The 19,652-nt window shown below is 30.9% G+C and overlaps 2 protein-coding genes across 6 annotated transcripts; one reads left to right on the top strand and one right to left on the bottom strand.

Annotated features, from left to right (window-relative positions):
- The first annotated feature begins 167 nt into the window (after positions 1-167).
- On the top strand, positions 168-5,595 carry LOC101256579 (pentatricopeptide repeat-containing protein). 4 transcript variants are annotated; one of them, XM_069295555.1, is made up of 4 exons: positions 215-2,335; positions 2,587-2,683; positions 4,530-4,617; positions 5,124-5,595. In XM_069295555.1, exon 1 carries the CDS (start codon positions 471-473, stop codon positions 2,136-2,138), a length of 1,668 nt encoding a protein of 555 aa, XP_069151656.1. In that variant the 5' UTR covers positions 215-470; the 3' UTR covers positions 2,139-2,335; positions 2,587-2,683; positions 4,530-4,617; positions 5,124-5,595. The 4 variants fall into 4 exon arrangements, with proteins under 4 accessions (XP_010319006.1, XP_069151656.1, XP_069151655.1 ...); XM_069295554.1 differs by having other exon boundaries at positions 215-2,343; positions 5,124-5,574; XM_010320704.4 differs by lacking the exon at positions 5,124-5,595 and having other exon boundaries at positions 168-2,343; positions 4,530-5,107.
- A 10,122-nt stretch (positions 5,596-15,717) lies between these two features.
- LOC101263693 (LOB domain-containing protein 25-like) lies at positions 15,718-18,994 on the bottom strand. Of its 2 annotated transcripts, none has more exons than XM_069295252.1 (2): positions 17,598-18,994; positions 15,718-16,662 (listed from the first exon to the last, which is right to left on the bottom strand). In XM_069295252.1, the coding sequence occupies exon 2, from the start codon at positions 16,643-16,645 to the stop codon at positions 16,055-16,057; it is 591 nt and encodes a 196-aa protein (XP_069151353.1). In that variant the 5' UTR covers positions 16,646-16,662; positions 17,598-18,994; the 3' UTR covers positions 15,718-16,054. The 2 variants fall into 2 exon arrangements, with proteins under 2 accessions (XP_069151353.1, XP_010319004.1); XM_010320702.4 differs by having other exon boundaries at positions 15,718-16,667; positions 17,598-18,990.
- Positions 18,995-19,652: the final 658 nt, after the last annotated feature.

The raw sequence follows: 19,652 nt of genomic DNA on the forward strand, positions 1-19,652 counted from the left end.
AATACATAAATAATTTATAATCAACAATTTCTCCTTATCATTTGATGCCTTAACTACCACAAAGTCATATCTTCGAAAAATATTCATCGGACAATAAATTTTAAATTACTATTTTATTATTTTTTTATAAAAAAAATTTAACTACTTTTACATGATAATATGATGATTTAATTTACTTTATTATTCATTAATAGTGTTCGATAAAAAGTCAAAATTTACATTGTATAAACTTGTCGCAACCAGTACCATATCAAATAGATTGTTACTTACCTTTGTTTCTTTGAATCAAATGTGCAATTTGAGCATCAAGTCTGAGAAGTTGGTAAATAGTAAATCTCTTGCAATTATTTGAAAATTCATCAATATCATGAAAAAGAAACCGCAGAGGATATCCACTAAAAGCAATTAGAAATAAAAATGAAAATAAAAATCAAACACAACATCAACACAAATCTGTTTGAAATGTGCTGATGTTCATCCCCTTCAACTCCCTTGTTGCTCAACTCTCAAAGCTGAAGCTTCCAATCTCAAGAACCAAAGAGCTTCACGCTTTCATAATCAAGACTCATCTCTCACAAGACCCATTTTACGCTACAAAAATTATAAGATTCTATGCTCTAAACAACGACATCATCTCTGCACACAAAGTGTTTGATAAAACTCCTCATCGAACCATTTACCTCTGGAACTCCTTAATTCGAGGTTATGCCAGAGCCCACAAGTTTAGAAATGCATTTTCGCTGTTTAATGATATGCTTCATTCTCAAATAATGCCTGATAACTTCACTTATGCATGCCTTGTAAAAGCCAGCTCTGAGAATTTTGATTTGCACAGCTTGAGAGTTTTACATGGAGGGGTTGTTCTATCTGGGTTGCGGTTGGACTTTATCTGTAGTAGTCAACTGGTAAGTGCTTATTCAAGATTAGGCTGTATAGCTGATGCAAGCAAGGTGTTTTCTGGGATAACGGAGCCGGATTTGGTCTTATGGAATTCAATGTTATCAGGTTATGGGGGTCTTGGGGAATTGGAGAAAGGGATAGCGTTGTTTAGTAAAATGCAGATAATGGGGGTGAGGCCTGATGAGTACTCGATGGTAGGCCTGATTATGACTATAGATGATTCTAGTGTGTTGGAAACAGGTGAAGCAATCCATGGATTTTGTTTAAAACTTGGTGTAGAGTCAAATGATCATGTAACCAGTCTTCTTGTTAGTATGTATTCTAGGTGTAAATGTATAGATTCAGCATTTATTGTCTTTGGTAGTCTTGTAGAACCTGATTTAGTTACATGGTCTGCTTTAATAAGCGGTATTTCGCTGTGTGGCGATAGTGTCAATGCCTTGGATTTCTTCAGAGAAATGAATATGAAAGGTGGGAAGGCAGATGCGTCGCTGATTGCCAATGTACTGACTGCTTGTACTCAGTTGGCAAATGTGCAGCCAGGCATTGAGATACATGGTTATGCTTTTCGACATGGATATCACTCGGAAGTTATGGTCTCCTCTGCTCTACTTGACATGTACTCGAAATGTGGGTTCTTGGAATTTGGCTATCAAGTTTATGAGACTATGGTTTTCAAGAATATTGTTTCATACAATTCAATTATTTCAAGTCTTGGTTTACATGGACTTGCATCTCATGCCTTTCAGATATTCGAGAAGGCACTGGAGGAAGGGCACAAACCAGATGAAGCTACATTTTCTGCACTCCTTTGTGCATGTTGTCATGCTGGTCTTGTCAATGACGGACGAGAATATTTTAGAAAAATGAAAGATCACTTTGGCATCTTAGCTAACACTGAACATTATATTTACATGGTAAAGCTTCTTGGAATGGAAGGACAATTAAGAGAAGCTTATGAACTTGTTCAGTCACTGCAAGAACCAATTGACTCCGGCATTTGGGGAGCACTATTATCATGCTGTGATGCTCATCGAAATTATGAGTTGGCAGATATTGTAGCTTGTCGTCTTTTTGGGAATAAGCTAGAGAATAGTAGTTACAGAATTATGCTTTCAAATATGTATGCTAGTGATGGGAGGTGGGATTTGGTAAATAAGTTGAGAGTAGATTCTGAGATAACAAAGTTGAAACTTCCTGGAAAAAGCTGGATTACTAGTAAAAAAACATTCCTTTGAAAGGAACTCTTGAGGTGTCTTCTGTGACATCTTTCACGAGTTAACAGTTGCTGAATCTAGGATCAGAAGCTGTGAGAGGAGGTGGGATCGATCTAATTGTCTTGTCACAAAAGGGAATGTTATCATGTAATTCCATAACAAATGGAAAAGAAGATGAGTTTGACTCATTCTGCACTCAACTTAAATGATTCTAACAAGTATGAAGGTTCATTTCCTCACTTCTGTGTCTTCTTCCACAAAACGTTTTACCATGAATAATCATGACTTCAATCTGTAGTTATCATGTTAAAAACATGATGTCAACAGATGGTGAAGGCATGATAACTAGAACTTACGTAAAGCTAAAACATACAAGAAATAGCTTACGACCTTTGTTGTTCTGGATTTCGTTGATCAGTTATGTATCAGCCCTTAGTAATTGGGTGACAAAGACCTTTTTTCCTTTTAGGTCTCTGTTCTATATGAAAGTTCAATCTGCATGATTTCAAACTGGTGGGCACTTTGACTGCTCAAGAATGGTGACAAATAGTGATCATTTTCATCATGTAAGTTCGAAACAGATGTGCCAATCTTTGTAATTGTCTTCATGGTCACATAAATTTGTCTAATGGGTCGAATGCAGCCATGGAATGTTTAGGTAAAATAGAGTTACTGCTGTTCCGAAAAGACTGCTTTATTTTTCTTACTTTGTACATTGTTGGAACTTGTGTTGAAGCATTTACAATATAATCTGGTGTCTTTGTGGCTTTGAGACCACTGGCTCGTTTGTTACTCTTTACCCTTTAATCAGAAAATCTGTGGATCATCCTAAAGCTACAGTTAAAGTTAGGTGAACGTCTATTACTTCCCTCGTTTCAGCGTAAGTTTATGATTACGTGTTGTCACTAGAATGAATACTCAACTGTGAATGACAATTAAACTTTTCCCACCTTCTCTTCAATTGTTCGCAAAAATATCTCTGCTGTTACCAAAGTTTTTATTAAGGATACTTGGAATTCTCAACTTTGCTGCATGAATATTATTCTCCCTGGATGAAAAATGAAAGGGAGAAAAAAAGAAAACAGAAATCATCTTTTTAGTGTTTCTGATTTAATAAGTATCTTGTACAGGTTGTTGTAATGTCTCACTAAATATTGTTTATTTGGAGTGTGGACTAAATCTTAGCTGTTGCATAGTATGGAGGAAATAATTCCTTTCAACGGATTGTGCATATATAGGTTTGGAAGAATAATCATCTTGCTAATAGCGCTGCATCATGTGTAACGTGCTATGAAATGCTTAAGAATAGTTGTAGGTTTTCATAATTTGAACAAGTATGTGCGCTATTGATATTGACATCTTTTAAACCACTAACATAAGTCATCGAAAAATGTCTCTAACATGAGGCAAGAAGTACATTGTCTGCAGGCTCGGTTCTCCTCGGTGCAGTCATCTTGTGTTTCATAGTCCTCTATAAGAAGTAGTAGAGTTGTGTTTGCAAGCTTCAAAGTCTCTGAAGGACAGGCAATTTTTTTTCTTTTTCTAAATATGATATGATAAATTGTGGTATCCACTGAAATTTCTCAGGCCAAACATTAAACAAGGCATTTATAAGTAGCGATATTTAACTTAAAGAGCCGGACAGTGGAATAAGTAGGAGTTGAAATGTTAGAAGTCATATTCAGGACTGATTCTCGCCATCAGTGCATATAGTGTATGAAAAACGACCTTTTTCCTGAACCATTGTGTTCTAATCACCGCATCTTGATTCCTGTTATATCCTATCAATTAAGCTCAATCACAAACTAGTTGATCCTTCCACGTTTTATTGCCACAAAATTTGAACAATATATTATGCATTTGCAAATAGTCTGTGGGAGTCTTTTGGTGTGTGTAATCCACCCCATTGTCAATTGCGGTAGCTACATCTTTGGTGGGCATTCTCAGTCGTTTCCATGGCAGTCTGTTAAATCTTCGCTAAACTTTATTTATGTTCATTGAACTTTTGAAATTTATTAAGATTCAAGTATTTGAAATGCATTTTTCTTCAAGTTTCTATACTTGCTAAAGGAGGCCAAGAGTGCTAGTATATGATATGGGTGTGTAAGCTATTTGATATAGTTAAAGCAGGCTGTCATTTTTATTAATGATCAGTTTCTCAGTCAATATTGGAATCCTTACCCCTAGATGCAATTTTAGTGTTCTAACTGATTGCTATCTAAGTGTTGCATACAATCATTTTCTCTAAGGTTTTAGAACTCTTCTAAAATGCATACTTTTAAATGTGTTAAAGGCGCATAAGCTGATATATAGAAACAGTTCTCTTAGATACCGTTATTTCAGCGTCAATGGCACTTATGAATCACTTTGCTAGTTGCATCACTAACACACTTATCTCTCATTTTGCGGTAGGGACTTGATGTTTGGAGGCTTGAAGAAATCCTGGATCATAAATTCAGTTGCCCGACAAATCTGCTACTTCAAGTGAAAGGTATCACAGGTTAGAAACAGCTCTCCTGCATAAGCAGGATGATAGCTAGTGGCTTCTGTTTGTTCGTTGTTATCTTTGTGCGACAAATTGGTTGCTTCTAAAAGACCGAAATTATTTATAATAAGGAAAAGAAGAAAACATTATGGCAACACAAAGCATCAAAGCTGAAGTTAGTATTTGGTATTGTACTTATCCTTCTGCAAAGTGATAACTATGCTGCTTGTGATGAGATCCTTGTAACAGCCTCTTTCTTGAACGCTGGAAGACAACAAGTTATAAGAATTATCAGTATGCAAGCACGTAGCATTTAATTAAAAAATCTTGAAGTCCAATTAGAAGTTTTATTGCCTCAGAAATATCGAATTTGTCAAAGGAAAATGCCCTAAACTGTCAAATTGTGTTAAGCATTTACTATTTGTCTATTTCTTTCCCTTTCCACTTTTGTAAGTTGTTACTGCTTTACTAAATGGTTGTACTTATCAAATGCTCTTTTTACTGATTTCTTTTTATGTCAGTTACTGGAGAAGTATAGCTGTAAAGGCTTCTCCATCATGTTCTTTTTGTACTGGATTTGCACTTAAGTTTGCTTCTCTACAACGCTGGAAACATTCCATCTTTGTCTCAAGTAGGATGATGAATTACTGATGATTGGGAGGAAACTTGCAATTGCATGCTCACGCACACACTCTTGATTCGGGTTACTGAATATTTATCACTCAAATGAAGCTATTATAGAACATCATATCATTTTTCTTTCTTGTGCTGTTGAGATTGTTGACATAGGTCTTCACGTTACTTTAACTTTCTGAGGCGAAACAGGTGTTGTGAGCTTCTAATCAAATGGTTGGACTGAAATCAGCCCCTAGTTTAACTATCAGTAGGGTCATTTGTGTTTTTTCCTCATCTGTTTCCTTTTTTGGAAGTTACTGTTTGATTAGTTAATGCATACTTTACTTTATGTTAAAATTGATTGATGAACCAAAATAATCTGGAAGAGATTGCATGATTGTTGAGAACAGAAATATTCCTTTTTTTTTGTTTATTTCTAGGATTCAGAACCTGTAGAGTGCTAGAGTCTTGAACTCCTATATGGCACTTGAGAACAACCTTGACCATGAGGCTCTGAACTGAGTTAAGAATAGGTAAAATGACTAGCTGGAGAGGCTACTTCTTAGGCTAATGTATTCACTATGTGACTTACAAGTAAGTTAGGCAAAATAATACTCTACTACATAGGTTAGGTTATTGCTTTGCCAAAAACAAATTTAGTAACCTTAGGATGTAGACCTTATGTGTCCTTTTCATCTTCCTTTTGCCCTTTAATTTGAGCTGTAAAAACAGTTTGGGTTATGTTAGGACTTGGGAATAGCACGTTGCAATTATCGATCAGTAGGCAGCTACACATAGGAAGTGGGGGCTCTGTCTCCCAGCTAACCATTGTTTTCGCGGTGGACTTCATTTGGTGGACAAGGAAGTAGGTTGAGATCATGAGGTTGAGGTCTTAAGTGGTATAAAAACATTAGGTGATTACCTTTTTTTCATCGCTCCAAACCTTGGTGGATAGAACTACTCGGTCTGATACTTAGGTATGTATGTAGTTGTTCACACTCTCTTTTTCATGTAGCTACACTAGCCATGTTCCATGACTAAAGCCTACTGAATTATTAGGCTAGCCAAACAAGTTTCACTGTGTGTAAAGCCTATATCTTCAATATTCCAACTAGGAAATTATTATGCTTGAGTCCTTTATTGTGTTTTACTTGAAAAGAGAACTGTGTGCCTTGACATTGTGAAAAAGTATGAACTGTTGATGATGTTCCTAACTCTCATATCTTGACTCTAACTTTTTATAACTTAATGCATAATTAAGATATTATCTTACTTGTGGAAGATAGAAAGTACTCTCGTAGAATAGTTAAAGATGTGTTTAAGCTGATTCTGATACCATCTATCGTTGAGAAAAAAGTGAGCATAATTAAAGATTTATCCTACATCAAAATAATACTTTTTTTTTTTTGTATAAAAATACACATTAAAAAATCAATTGACTTATATTTGTGAATTGGTGGGACAACCAATCAACTAAACTACCTACTGTTTTTTTTTATTATTATTTTGAAGGATAACGTAGAAAATTGTTCATCATATCTATGCAATCTAGAAGTGTCATTTCTTGATTGAAAACGTTTTCTTGTTATTTAATCTGTGTCTCTATTCAATCATATAAGATGAATCTAATAATTCTCATAATGATTATTTGTTCATCATCACTCCCTTTGTATTAAAAAATGTACTAGAATTTTGGCTTGTGGAATTATCCACCCACAAATATATATTGAGGAAAAAAAAATAGCCAAAAGCAAATCTTATTAATCCACTATAGTTTCAACATTCGACATTATCTAATAGCTTTGATCGGAGTCATGTATATCCTAATTCCGATGTTAGGGAATTTAGTGAATCTATATACAAAATTCAGTTAGTAGCACTTAAAGTAATCGTGAATTGAAATAACATATTAGCCTCTAAATTATATTCAGAATCACACATAATTATGTATGATAATCTTAGGTATCAATGAATCGGCTACTAAGAACCAACCTAATGTAAATGTACTTTTCGAGCAAGAAAATTAGCAAACTTTTTTTCCTTAATTAAAAAAAAAGAGCTTTATAATTAATATTAAACATGGAAAGAGAAAAAGTTAAGTGGCCCCTCATTTTTGATTTTGTTCTGAATACTTGTAATCTCTACCAAGAAGACTTAAAAAAATTAATTATCATCGAATTGATTCGGATTTAGAAGGTTATATTAATGTTCAAGGGTTGACTAACCTTAGTTAATTGTCCACTAAATTAAAGATTAGGGAGAACAATTGTTTAGAACAAGTCACATGCAATAGATGCTAAGCAAAGTATAATGCGGCTAACAACTTAGATTATTTAGCAAATAAAAGATAGATCTGTGATTAATAAAATGTATTTGTACAAAACAAGTCTCTTTTTTGGATATTAATAACCAATGATTATAGTTATGATGGCAGCCCACTATAGGGTGATTTATTACAAAGAATATTACGCTATCTAAATTGCCTTTATTTATGACTACTTTATTTAATTTAATATTTCCATTCACTCACGAAATAGTTAAGTTATGAATTTTAAAGCAATATAAACGCCCCGATATACACTAAACTACACATTCACACTTTTTTTTAAAAAGAAAATCACTTTTAATTATATCGAAATAGAGGGAGGGAAAATGTCAACGTTTAGATAGTCAATTAATTAGATCAGTAAGATTTCCAATCCCCCCACCCCCACCCTCCTCCCAAAAAAAAGTTTATATACATTTTATATATAGTTTCGTCAATCTTTTTAGCTATATTCACACTTTTAACAATTTTACTTTCGAAATCTAAGTTTCATGTGGTCCATGATTCACTGGTCAAACTAAGTTCCATGTGGTCCATGATTCATTGATCAAATTAGGTTCTATGTGGTCTATGATTATGCTAATCAAACTAAGTTTTCCTTGATCCACGATTCACTGGTCAAATCAAGTTCCACGTGGCTCATTAACACGATCCACGTGGACAAACATTTATATGGCATTATAGCCTAGAGCTAACTTCTTTTTATGCGTGTGTATCTCCAAACTATCTTTGATATGGTAAAAATAATAAATCGAGTCTCGCATCATCACTCCATCAATTGATTCAACTCTTTACATAATATGATATTATCTTCAAATTATCTTTGATATGGTAAAAATAATACACCGAGCCTCAAAGCATCAGTCCACCAATTTGTCCAACTCTTTACATGATATGATATCATTTCTAAACTATTTTTAATATGGTAAAAATAATAAATCCAATCTCGCACCATCACTCCACCAATTGGTCCAACTCTTTACCTCATATGATATTATCTATTTTAGGCCAAGAACCAACAGATTTTTTCTAAAAAACTTATATAACACATATAATTTTTCAATTATCGATATAAATCTTTATTCAGATTTCCAATAAAATAAACATTCAAAGATAAGTATACAATAGTAAATTATATGGAGAGGACAAACAAAACTACAAAAGGAGTACTGGATGATTTGAGGACTTCACTTATATATCAATCAGTTGATAAGAATTTAATAATAAAATATTGTATTCAGCAATTTTCTTGTGCATATCACTTTCATCTCTGAACAAATTGATGTTTGTACTGTTTGGTGGATTAGTAGGGTCCTTTCTTAACACTCAAAATTGGAAAATGAAAAAAATTATTCTGTTTGAGGCACAAATACTGTTTGGGCTGCCATTTGTATTTTCCTTTTATTGCTTGTTAACTCTTATTTTGATTTTATTAAAGAAACATGAGGAAAAATTAATGTAATATGTCAAAAAAAAATTAATTTAATTTTTTGATGAATTTTTCGAAGAAATTTAACATTGTGAAATTTTAAAAAATAGATTAAACTCTAACCAACAAAGTAAATATTCATGTATTTAACTGATTGATCTACTAAAATTCAAACGGTATTATTTATTACAAAATACACAATTTATTTAGATTATTTAAATTTTAGTCATTAATTTATTTTTTTGAGATTTCAGTTTTAATTATTCAATTCTTAATTGTAAAATATATTTTTATTTTATTTATTGTATAACCACTTGATGAATTTGAATTATTAATATTAATAATTATGTTTAATGTTATAAAATACTCAATTATCTTTTCTTTTCTTTATCAAATTCTCTACTTCTATGGCATGTATTGTATATATAATCATTGCCGGTATTAATTTTGTGTTTCTCATTCAAGATATTTTTTTGATTTTTCTTATATTTAGTGTCTTAAAATATGTGAAACGAAATTGATATAAATTTATCTTTTTTGTGAGTGACAAGAATTAATAAAAAAAAAAGTCAACCAAATAAATTTATAAAAACACAAGATAATAGTGGTATGAATATATTTTTTTTTTCCAGAAAGAGCTAGAACTATTAAAAAAAACTTTAGAAATATTGGTAAAAAAAAAAGTGCAAAATATAAAATAGAAAATGGATTTTTGCAAAGTAAAAAAAATGCAATTGAAGAAAGGACTAAAAATTGAGAAATGGAAGTGTGTGAGAGAGAAAGTGTAACAATTAGAAAAATAACATTTGTCAAAAGAAAATGACGCCTTCATATAACTAGCACCATAAAAATTATCTGAACTGTTCTACTCTCTTCGTTTTAATTTATATGATATTTAATTGAATGTAAAATATTTTTTTTTTCGAAAAAATAGAAGTGGAAACTGTATAGGGCGGTCCAAAGGAACATTTAGTTTAGTGTTGACAGGTTAAAGTTAGACGTGGAAAAGAAGCAATGAAAAAGAGCAGTTGAAAAAATGGCAGAAGGATTGGATATGACTATTTGAGTGAATGACTGAATCTTTGTTTCTTTTAGGTTGGATTTCCCTTTCTTTTCACACATACAACCAAACTCTCCATAACCTTAAACTATTCAACATTATATTTCACTTTTAATTTCTGTACACGAAATTTACTTTTCATCACCACACTATCTATCTATCGCAGACTCAAAATTATCATTAAGGAATGTCAATAGAATTAAAATATACAATCTTTAAGGAAATTTTGTGATGTCTCAATTACTAGATTAAGTCATTAACATGTGTTTTTTTTAGAGAAGTATCAGTATTTATATATATCTTTATTAAATTAAAATTTAATTTCTATATGCAATATAATTTTTTAATAAAAGATTGTCGTTGACACCTTAAGGGTGGGTCCACACCACAATAGTTTGACACTTAAGCCATGTGTATTAGATATATATTACATTCTGTTTTTTAATTTGATTGTTCTATTTTAACTTTATTTGTTTTTAAACAGTGAAAGATATTTTTGAATCACGTGAATTTAAATTAAGGATATATGAAATTTATTAAAATATTTTGATTAAATATATTATGTGAAAAAATTAAAATTAAAAAAAATAGTAAATAATAATATAACATTCTTTTCGGACTTTTTCGAGGAATAACTACAACAATTTCACTTCTTTTGATTATCATATACCATAAGGATGAAACACTTTTTTTAAAATAAAAATAGAACAAATAAATTAAATCAAAGGAAATAATATATTTTTTAAAAAAATTGGAGTAAAGGATTCTGAGCGTGTCACGGGGATTTAACGTCAAGATAATAGGTTAAACTATGTGCGCTCTCTCTCTAATATATATAAAGTTTTATACGCCCTCATCGATTGATTTGACGCTATCAAAACCGATAGATTTTAAAATTTACAATTAAAAATAAATTTTAGATATTTATATAGTCATATAATATTTTATTAAATTTAAATGAGAAATTTTTAAAAATTAACTTTTTCTAATCATATAAACATGACATGACATTCTATTTTAGACAAATTAAAAGAAAAGTGTGAAACAAAAATTGATACATATATATATATACACACACTTGTGATCATAAACTAAAGATATATATAGAACATATATTTCAAAAAAAAAGAATTGTTCAAACCTTATAAGGAGTCCACTCATCTTATTAACTATTGATGTGATACTTTTGTCAATCTTTAACATATATGTTTACTAGTATCTCAAAGTTTATGAGTTATTCTAGATGAGGGAGTAATAAATAACGTTAATTAGAATGATTAATAAGTGAGAAATAAATATGGTAAGACAAGATTGGGGTCACGTGTATTAAAGATGAGTATTTGAATAATGTAGTTTGTCAGAAGGTGTATTTCAGTAGAGTTCCATCAATCATATCCTCTGAATTCATTGTCATTTCGAGATCATCAAAGAATCATATTTTACAACTTTTTCTTTTCCATCGAATGAAATCCAACATCTTTCTGCTACCATTTTACATTATCTGTAAAGTCAGTTTTCTTGTTGCTTAATGCTACCCCTAAAAGTAACACTAGTCTTTTAATTATTATACATTTATAATTGATCGACTTTTATCTAAGATGACAAGTTTCTAAAGAAAATGCATGTTTCACTTTGTGGGAGTGGCTGAATGATAGTGGGACATGACTTTTTTCACTATGCTATGCTTTTCTTTATTGTTATAGTAATAAGTTATGACAGTTTCAGCTCAATCATAGGGGTCCGCCCTGAGAGATTAGACTGGCTCAACGGTTAACCTCATTTGAATTATGTTTTGGGGACCTTCGTTTTTGTCGGCTAGTTAATAATCTAAAGAGTTATTGCAATTACTTGTCTTAGATTCAATCACCACCAACCTTCTGGTTCACCTATTGTAAGTGAAAGAGTTTTTGGACGATAATAACACAAATTAACATGATGCGGTGTTTTAGGACTCTATGATGGTATTGCTCGATAGTCAAATTTGTGAGATATATTTGACAAGTAAATAATATGTGACATGTGTTTGAATACTCGTGACACATATGATATCCAAGGTGACACTCATTTGTATAATAGTAGATTAAACCTCCGTAAGGGAGATGAATCCCTAAGGAAACATGTGGTGAAAATGACGAGTTTATAAAATATAACACAATTTATACATATGGTAAACATGTGGTTGGGCTCGATGATGACATAGCTTACAAGATAAATTCATTAAATTTTTTGTTAAGACAAAACAAACCATATATATCATGGGTTCAAATCCATACAAAAATACAAATTCATATTCTTTGCTTCAAAATTCTAGTGATACTACTCATTACTTTTTCATATTTTATCGTTTGAACTACAATTTTTTTTTGTTAGGTAGGATGATATTATTTTTTTTAAAAATCAAGTGTGCGTGAGTGTCACAATCTAATCACCACAAGCTATTGTAATAGAAATTATATTTAACGTATTTATTCCAATTAATGAAGCGCTAGCAGTCGAGATAAAGATTGTCAATGAATATGCTCTAAGGCAAAATATTGAGAGGTTTGATTGGTAGTTCTTTACAAATTTGTTTTAATTATGTCTTTTTATCAGAGATTTTTATTTTTATACGCAAAAAATCTCCTATGTATAATAAAAGATTTGAGAATGCATTTTTTTTTGTTGTATTTATAAGTCAATGTAAGAAACAATGTGAATTACAGAATTTTCATGGGAATTAGTATAGAAATTCACAGAAAACTTATTTTTGTGTAAATTTTCATACTAATTTTTAGAAAAATTTTCATGTAATTCACAGTTTCTTATAGTGATTCTTTATAATATATCATTATAATTTACAACGTTAAAAAAACTTACATATATTTGTGTCATTACAAAATATAATTGAATATTTGTTTCTGTTATTGCTGATCATTTACTAGAATAATAAGTCATTTTGTTATAGGAGAAGAGTTCATTCAAATTAAAACTGAAATGTTATGTGAGTTGTTGAATTTATTTTGTAGATTTTTTATACTTTTTTTAGATTGACTATTTAATTTTTTTTTATATTTGATCAAATTTAAGAGAGAATTTTAATAATCTTTCGGCCGTTTTTTGTTATACCAGCTTTGAAAAAATAACAGAGCCTCACTAGTCATATACGAGATCTCTGAGTTAATTCTAATGAATCATGCTAAAACTATTTTATAACAATATCAAATTTTTAACCTATTTTTCAAATATGATAAGCAATAATCTCTTCATAAATTTTCATAGATGAAAATTATTAAATTTAACCTGTGAAAATAGAATCTTTATCTTAAAGTTTATAATATAAAAAATGGTAATGGAAAATGAATTCCATTCACAAGAGAAAAAAGGTGTAAAAATGTGAGACATCAAAAGAAACTTGGGAAAAACTAAAAAAAAAATAGCCATAAGTCAAGAATGTGACTGAATCAAACAAATCAAATCTTTAAAATACTTGTAAAAATAATTTTTAGCAAATCAATTTTTAAATATTATCTATTTGTTGTGGATTAGAATATCAATGGTTTCGTTATATTGATTTGGAATTTACAAAGAGAATGAATTTACAAAGAGATTTTGAATCTCTTAGCATTCAAGAGGAAGAGTCTATCATCAAGTATAATTACAAGATTTGATAGGATAAGCTTGCTTTGTGAGAATTTCAAAAAATACTTGAATTTATTTTTAATGATAATTCCACAGAGATTTGAGTTCAAAGTTTATTTTATAATAGAGTCTAAAAATCTCTCTATTATTTATATAGTACAATTGATAAATACTTTTAAATCACAGAGACAAAGAAGTCTTCAAATATTATCGAGGATACATTTTATGCACAAAAACAAAAGAAAAAATATTGAAGAAAATCTATGTGATATGTAAAAATTTCAAACAAACATGTCATGTCATGAAAGTGTACGATTCAATGTCGCTCAAACAATCATCAAACACAAACAACAAAAGCAAAAATTGAGGTGGAATAACTTTATTATACTACAATATACAGTTGAAAGAATGTAGTTTTTTTTTTTTTGGTTTTCACCCTAGTGTTCGGAGCTCACATTAGAGCTCCAACTAAATTTGGATTGCACTCTGCAGATCCCATTCGCGGGTGACGCTTCTAACATGATTTTCTCCATACTCAGGGTTCAAACTCCAAACCTCTGATTAAGGGCGAAAGAAAAGAGGGTTCAATATTTGTTTTTTTACTAATTTACTGGAACAATAAGTAATCGAGTTATAAACTAATAAAAGGAGTCTTTATTTTAGTTTTGTTCGATAAGTTTAACTCATTTAAGTGTGATATTAAGGGATTTTGACTATATTGTATAAAAAATGTATTAATAAAATATGCTAAATTAATTAATTGATTAATTTAGAGAGACGTGCACTAGCTCTATAGTGTTTCATGATAATTAAAAAAAATCTATACTATTTCATGGGTCCTCCTTATTCTTCTTGTTTATTTAATTTTTTCCTTTTTTATGGGGTTATACGTTGGGGCCTTGTGGGGTTAGGAGCAATGCGATGTAGAGAACAGTGGACTATAGCAAAGGCTGAAAACCCTATACATGTATCATGTGGTTTACCTACTGTTCTAGCTTCTACACAATGAAAACAACTAATTATATGATGGTAGCCAAACAAAGATCATGAGGTTCATAAGCTAGTCAAGTATATGACGTGGCAAGAGGAGTTGCTCGTGTGGTAAGCAGTCAATACCTTTCACTTTCACCCTGAATATTATGAGTTCGACTCACCCAAAAAAGTGAGAGTTCATTCCAACTTGAATATTATGAGTTCGAGTATTTAATGGAGCAAAAAGGTGGGAGCTGGTTCCAACCTGAATATTATGAGTTCGAGTCACCAAGGAAGTAAAAAGGTGGGAGCTGGTTCCAATCTGAATATTATGAGTTTGAGCCACCAAGGGAGCAAAAAGGTGGGAGCTGGTTTCAACCTGAACATTATGAGTTTGAGTCGTCAAGGGAACAAAAAGGTGGTTGCTGGTTCCAACCTGAATATTATGAGTTCGAGTTACCAAGGGAACAAAAATGTGGGAGTTGGTTCCAACATGAATATTATGAGTTCGAGTCACCAAGGGAGTAAAAAGGTGGGAACATACATTGAAGTTTTCATTCACTACAACAAAAATAACTTTTAGCGGCGATAAATATTGACATTAATAAAAAGTGCTAAAGTCTTTATCGACATTAGTTAAGTGTCATTAGAATTAATGTCGCTAAAGACTTTAAAGACATATACAAAGAATGTTAAAATCGCTTAAAATATATATTTAACAGCACTTAAAAATTAATTTTCGCTAATGATATTTTTTATGTGGTGATTTAACAATAGTTATATCGACAATCAACTGAATTTGTCTTCCTTCTCTTCTCCTTCCTGTCATATAGACATGTTGCTTCACACAAGACCTTTTTTTTTTTAAAAAAAAAGTGATTTTCTTTACTGCGTCCCTTGCTCTTCAAGTTGCCTTAATTAGCTTAGAAATATTAAATAAAATTATAGTACTAATGTTTGATCTTTACTCAGATTTTTGTGCCCTTTTTGATAAGTTTCTTTCGGCTATACATTTATAATATTGAAACTTGTCAGCTTTGCAGCATATATTAGGTAAAGAAAAATGTGGTCCATATGAACAAAAGTCTGAAATCGTATGTAAATAAGTAATGCATTTATTTATTAATAATAATAAAGGACCACTTTTTATATATATATAGCAACAGATTCTAACTTGAGAATCTGCTTTTACAATGACATGCCAAATAGTTTTATATATATATATTGACCATTAAACAAATCCCATATGCCATGCCATGCCACATTTTAGGACTTATAGGTAGTAGATAGATAGATAGATAACTATGACTCAATACTCAATATCCATATTATAAAATGCTAACAACAAGTGTTTTTGAGTTCAAAGAAATAAACATATAGAAGATCGAGGGTTATCACAAAACCCTAACAAGTTCAATTTTATTATATCAAATCAAATACTTCCTCCTCCATGGATATGTTGATGATGATCTCCGGTAGAGTTTTGATGATCATTCCAATTAGGGTAAGAATTCGAATACGGTATCGGATAACTAGATGTTTGGTAAAAACCTCCACCACCACCAGCTCCGACATCATGATGGTATTGTCTTCTAGTAAATTCAACCGATCTTTGACGTAAAATGGTATTCTGATGAACAGGTAAAGGTGGAGGAGCGGTGGAGGAAGTGAATTCATTGCAAGCATAGCGGATTAAGTCCGCATTAGCCGCGTCGAGCTCCTTTTGAAGGCGCTCGACTTGGCGTTGTAGGAAGGAGATTGCGCCTACGCAGCCGTAGACGGGGTCTCTAACCCTAGCTTCGGCTTCGTAAGCTAAAGAATTAACGGCGTCTTCTCGTTGGTTTGGATGGAGTTCGTTGAGAAGCTTAGTGACATTGCTAGCACCGAAGATTTTGTGGACATTGATGAATTTTTGTGGCTCTTCAGGTGGGAAGTAAGGTGAGAAAATGCAGCCAGGAAGACATTTTCTTCTTAGGAACTTGCAAGCAGCACAAGGGGAGTTGTATGAGCTTGATGATGCCATTGAATCCTTCTTTTTAACTAAGCTGCAAAATATCGAAATATCAAGTAACTAAATCTCTTCTTGTTCTTTTTTATGTTTAAATATCTCGTGAAAATTACTTAATTAGTATTTTAATAGTTTAAACCTGAGATCTCGCAGTTTTTTTAGTCTACTCTCCAATTTGGGATTTTCATAATTTTTTTTTAGAACTGGAAAACAAAGAGGAACATTTCAGTTTTGAGTTAACATGTTTCTTAGGAAAATTGGAAATCTATGCACCCCTCTAATTTGTATGAATTCAATTGAACTCGTTGTTTATTATAGAGTATATAGTATGAGAGAGTTCAATAAATATTAGTTTTTGAACCATATATTCATGAGATATACAGTGAGTTCGTGTTAAGAACTTTAAAAATTGAATTGATCCAAGTTCAAATCATGGATCCACATCCATAAATTAAAAGTGTAAGTTCAAAATGAATTCTATTTTTGGTCTTATGTCCACTGCTAAATTTAGCTAATTATATGTTTTGTTTGTTTCCTTTTAAATTGATGTTTTATCCCAACTAACTAATTATTTCTTGTTTTATAGTTCATATGACTCAGAAACACACTGCATGCTTTCAATTATTTGTATCATCCAGCTAATTACTAGAGTCAGTAATTTTCATGATCCTGAATTTGGATTTTCCAATCGAATTAGTGATATATCCTTTTGAATTTTGTTAAACATAAGATCTAAAAAAATTGTTCTTGAAATCTTATTTCAGTAAAAATATGTTCTTCTTTTTTCTTCAAGAAAACCCTAAATCAAGAACTGTGACACCAACTAATATAGCCAATATTTTTGTGTACCTTTAAGAAAAAGAAAAAAAAAGTTTTAGGCCAAAAAAAAAAAGTGCTAGTTACTCTATTTTTCTGATCTAGGTATATGTTTGATGAGATGAAAGAAAAAATGGAATTAATTAATTACCTTTTCTTTGAAGAAGCTCTCCTTGAGATCACAACTTGGCTCTTTATTTCTTCAATCAAAGTAACAAAAACAAAGTACAAAACATTAAAACAGTAGCAATATTGAAAAAAAAAGAAGTGAAAGTTAATTCACAAGTAGAATAGTTACTAGCCCTTTAAGGGGGAAAACCCTAATTGAAGAAGAGAAGAAGTTTAGGTTTGTCCCCTGCAAATCTAGTAGTAGTAGGAAAAAAAGTTATAAATAAAGAAAAAAAGAGTGAAGGGGCAAAGGGGATATTAGTGATGGAGAAGGAATGAAGGCAAAAGACAAAGAAGGGTAATAATTAAAATAGAAGGTACACTAGGGGAAAAATATAAAAAGATGACTATGTCCCATGACTCTCCCTCTAATAATAATTTCATACTTTTGTGTGGGGATATATGTATCATGTATGTATCTAAGTTTTCTTTTTCCCTTCTACCCTATTTCTTTTTTTCTTTAACGTATGTATATTAGTTTTCATCCTCTTTGTTCCCTTTGGTAGTTCTAATTAGGTCATTTCACCAATAAATCCATGAAGAATATAGCGAAATGCGATGTTTAAGTGTGAATATAGAGTTTTTAAATACAAATTATGTCTGAAGTCATTAATGCGATATTTAAGTGTGGATATAGAGTTTTTAAACATAAATTATATCTGAAGTCATTAGGTCAAAGACACGTCTGTTTGAATGTCACGTATGCGGAAGAAAATGAAGATGTTTAACCAATTAATTGAGATTGAAGATACATGTGTTCTAACTATAATTGAAATGGTTTCTTATTTTCTGATTATGGAGGAGAAAGTCTTTTCGTTCGTTTTGTCTAAACTTATTGTCAATCACCAATCACTCTCTCTATGGATTTGACATGCTATATTACTTTATTGGCATTTAGGTGTTCGTGAAATATTTATACTATGAAATTGACCAGTTTGTGGTCACTCAATCACAATTTTTTTAAAATTCGAATTTGAAACGAATAAGAGTATAAACAAGCTTACTAGAGCAAAATTATATTGTTTGAGTTTACCTCGTTTGAAATTAAAGTGTTGTAACTATGACAAATAATATAGGACATCGTGGGATGTCACAATAAAAAGAATACGATTAGCTTGTTTTTTTTTTTTAAGAGTTAATATTTTTTCTTTTCAGTATGTCCGAATTAATGATCAAGAGAGTGAGTATTTGTGAAACATGAGATTTTAGATGAAAATTTCAAATGAGAGTAATTATTTTCTATTTGTTTTACAAGTCTTGATAAAAAAAATTTTACCCTATATATACCACTGATTGCTTTCTTTTGAGGGAAATTTAATCGACAAATCAAATATATGTTTGGTATTTATCTGAAATAACAAAAGTTTATGAAAATTACGAGAGTTCGAATTTATTTGTTTTGCTCACTTGCTCTGTATATATACAACAAATTAAATATAGAGAAGATTGATACGCTGATACAATCATACAAAGCAAATTAATTATACACTGTATCACGAGTTTCAAAGTAAAATATTACGACATTGGTAAATAACCAAATTATTACTATGATTGATAATTAGGACTCCTAATGCTGCTAGCTATTCGAAATTTCTTTTCTTTTACTGCTAAATTACTTAATAGTGGTTCGATATGTGAATTAAATTGCTATTTCTCGACCGACTTATATCGAATTAATTTTTTTTTCCGAAGTAACTTTCATCAACTAGCAAATCAATTTTATATTTTTAATATTTATTACGTATTTTAAATTCGTTTGAATTCGAAGCTAAACTAAGAGATTAATTCCTACGTACCTAACCTTCTTATATGGTTCGATTCACTATAATTTTACAAAAAAAAAAAAGGACTACTAAAAAAATACTAAAACGGAAAGATACATAAGAAAAGTATTTTTTTTGATTCTATATGTGAAACTAGGTCTTAGGCATAATTCACAACCCAAAAGATAGTTCAAAGGAGGAGGATTGTTCAATCCTTATAAGGAGTCCACCAATCTCATTAATCACTGATGTGTGACTTTTGTCATTCTTTAACA

Source organism: Solanum lycopersicum, chromosome 3 (assembly GCF_036512215.1).
Source record: "Solanum lycopersicum chromosome 3, SLM_r2.1".
Classification (NCBI taxonomy): Eukaryota; Viridiplantae; Streptophyta; class Magnoliopsida; order Solanales; family Solanaceae; genus Solanum; species Solanum lycopersicum.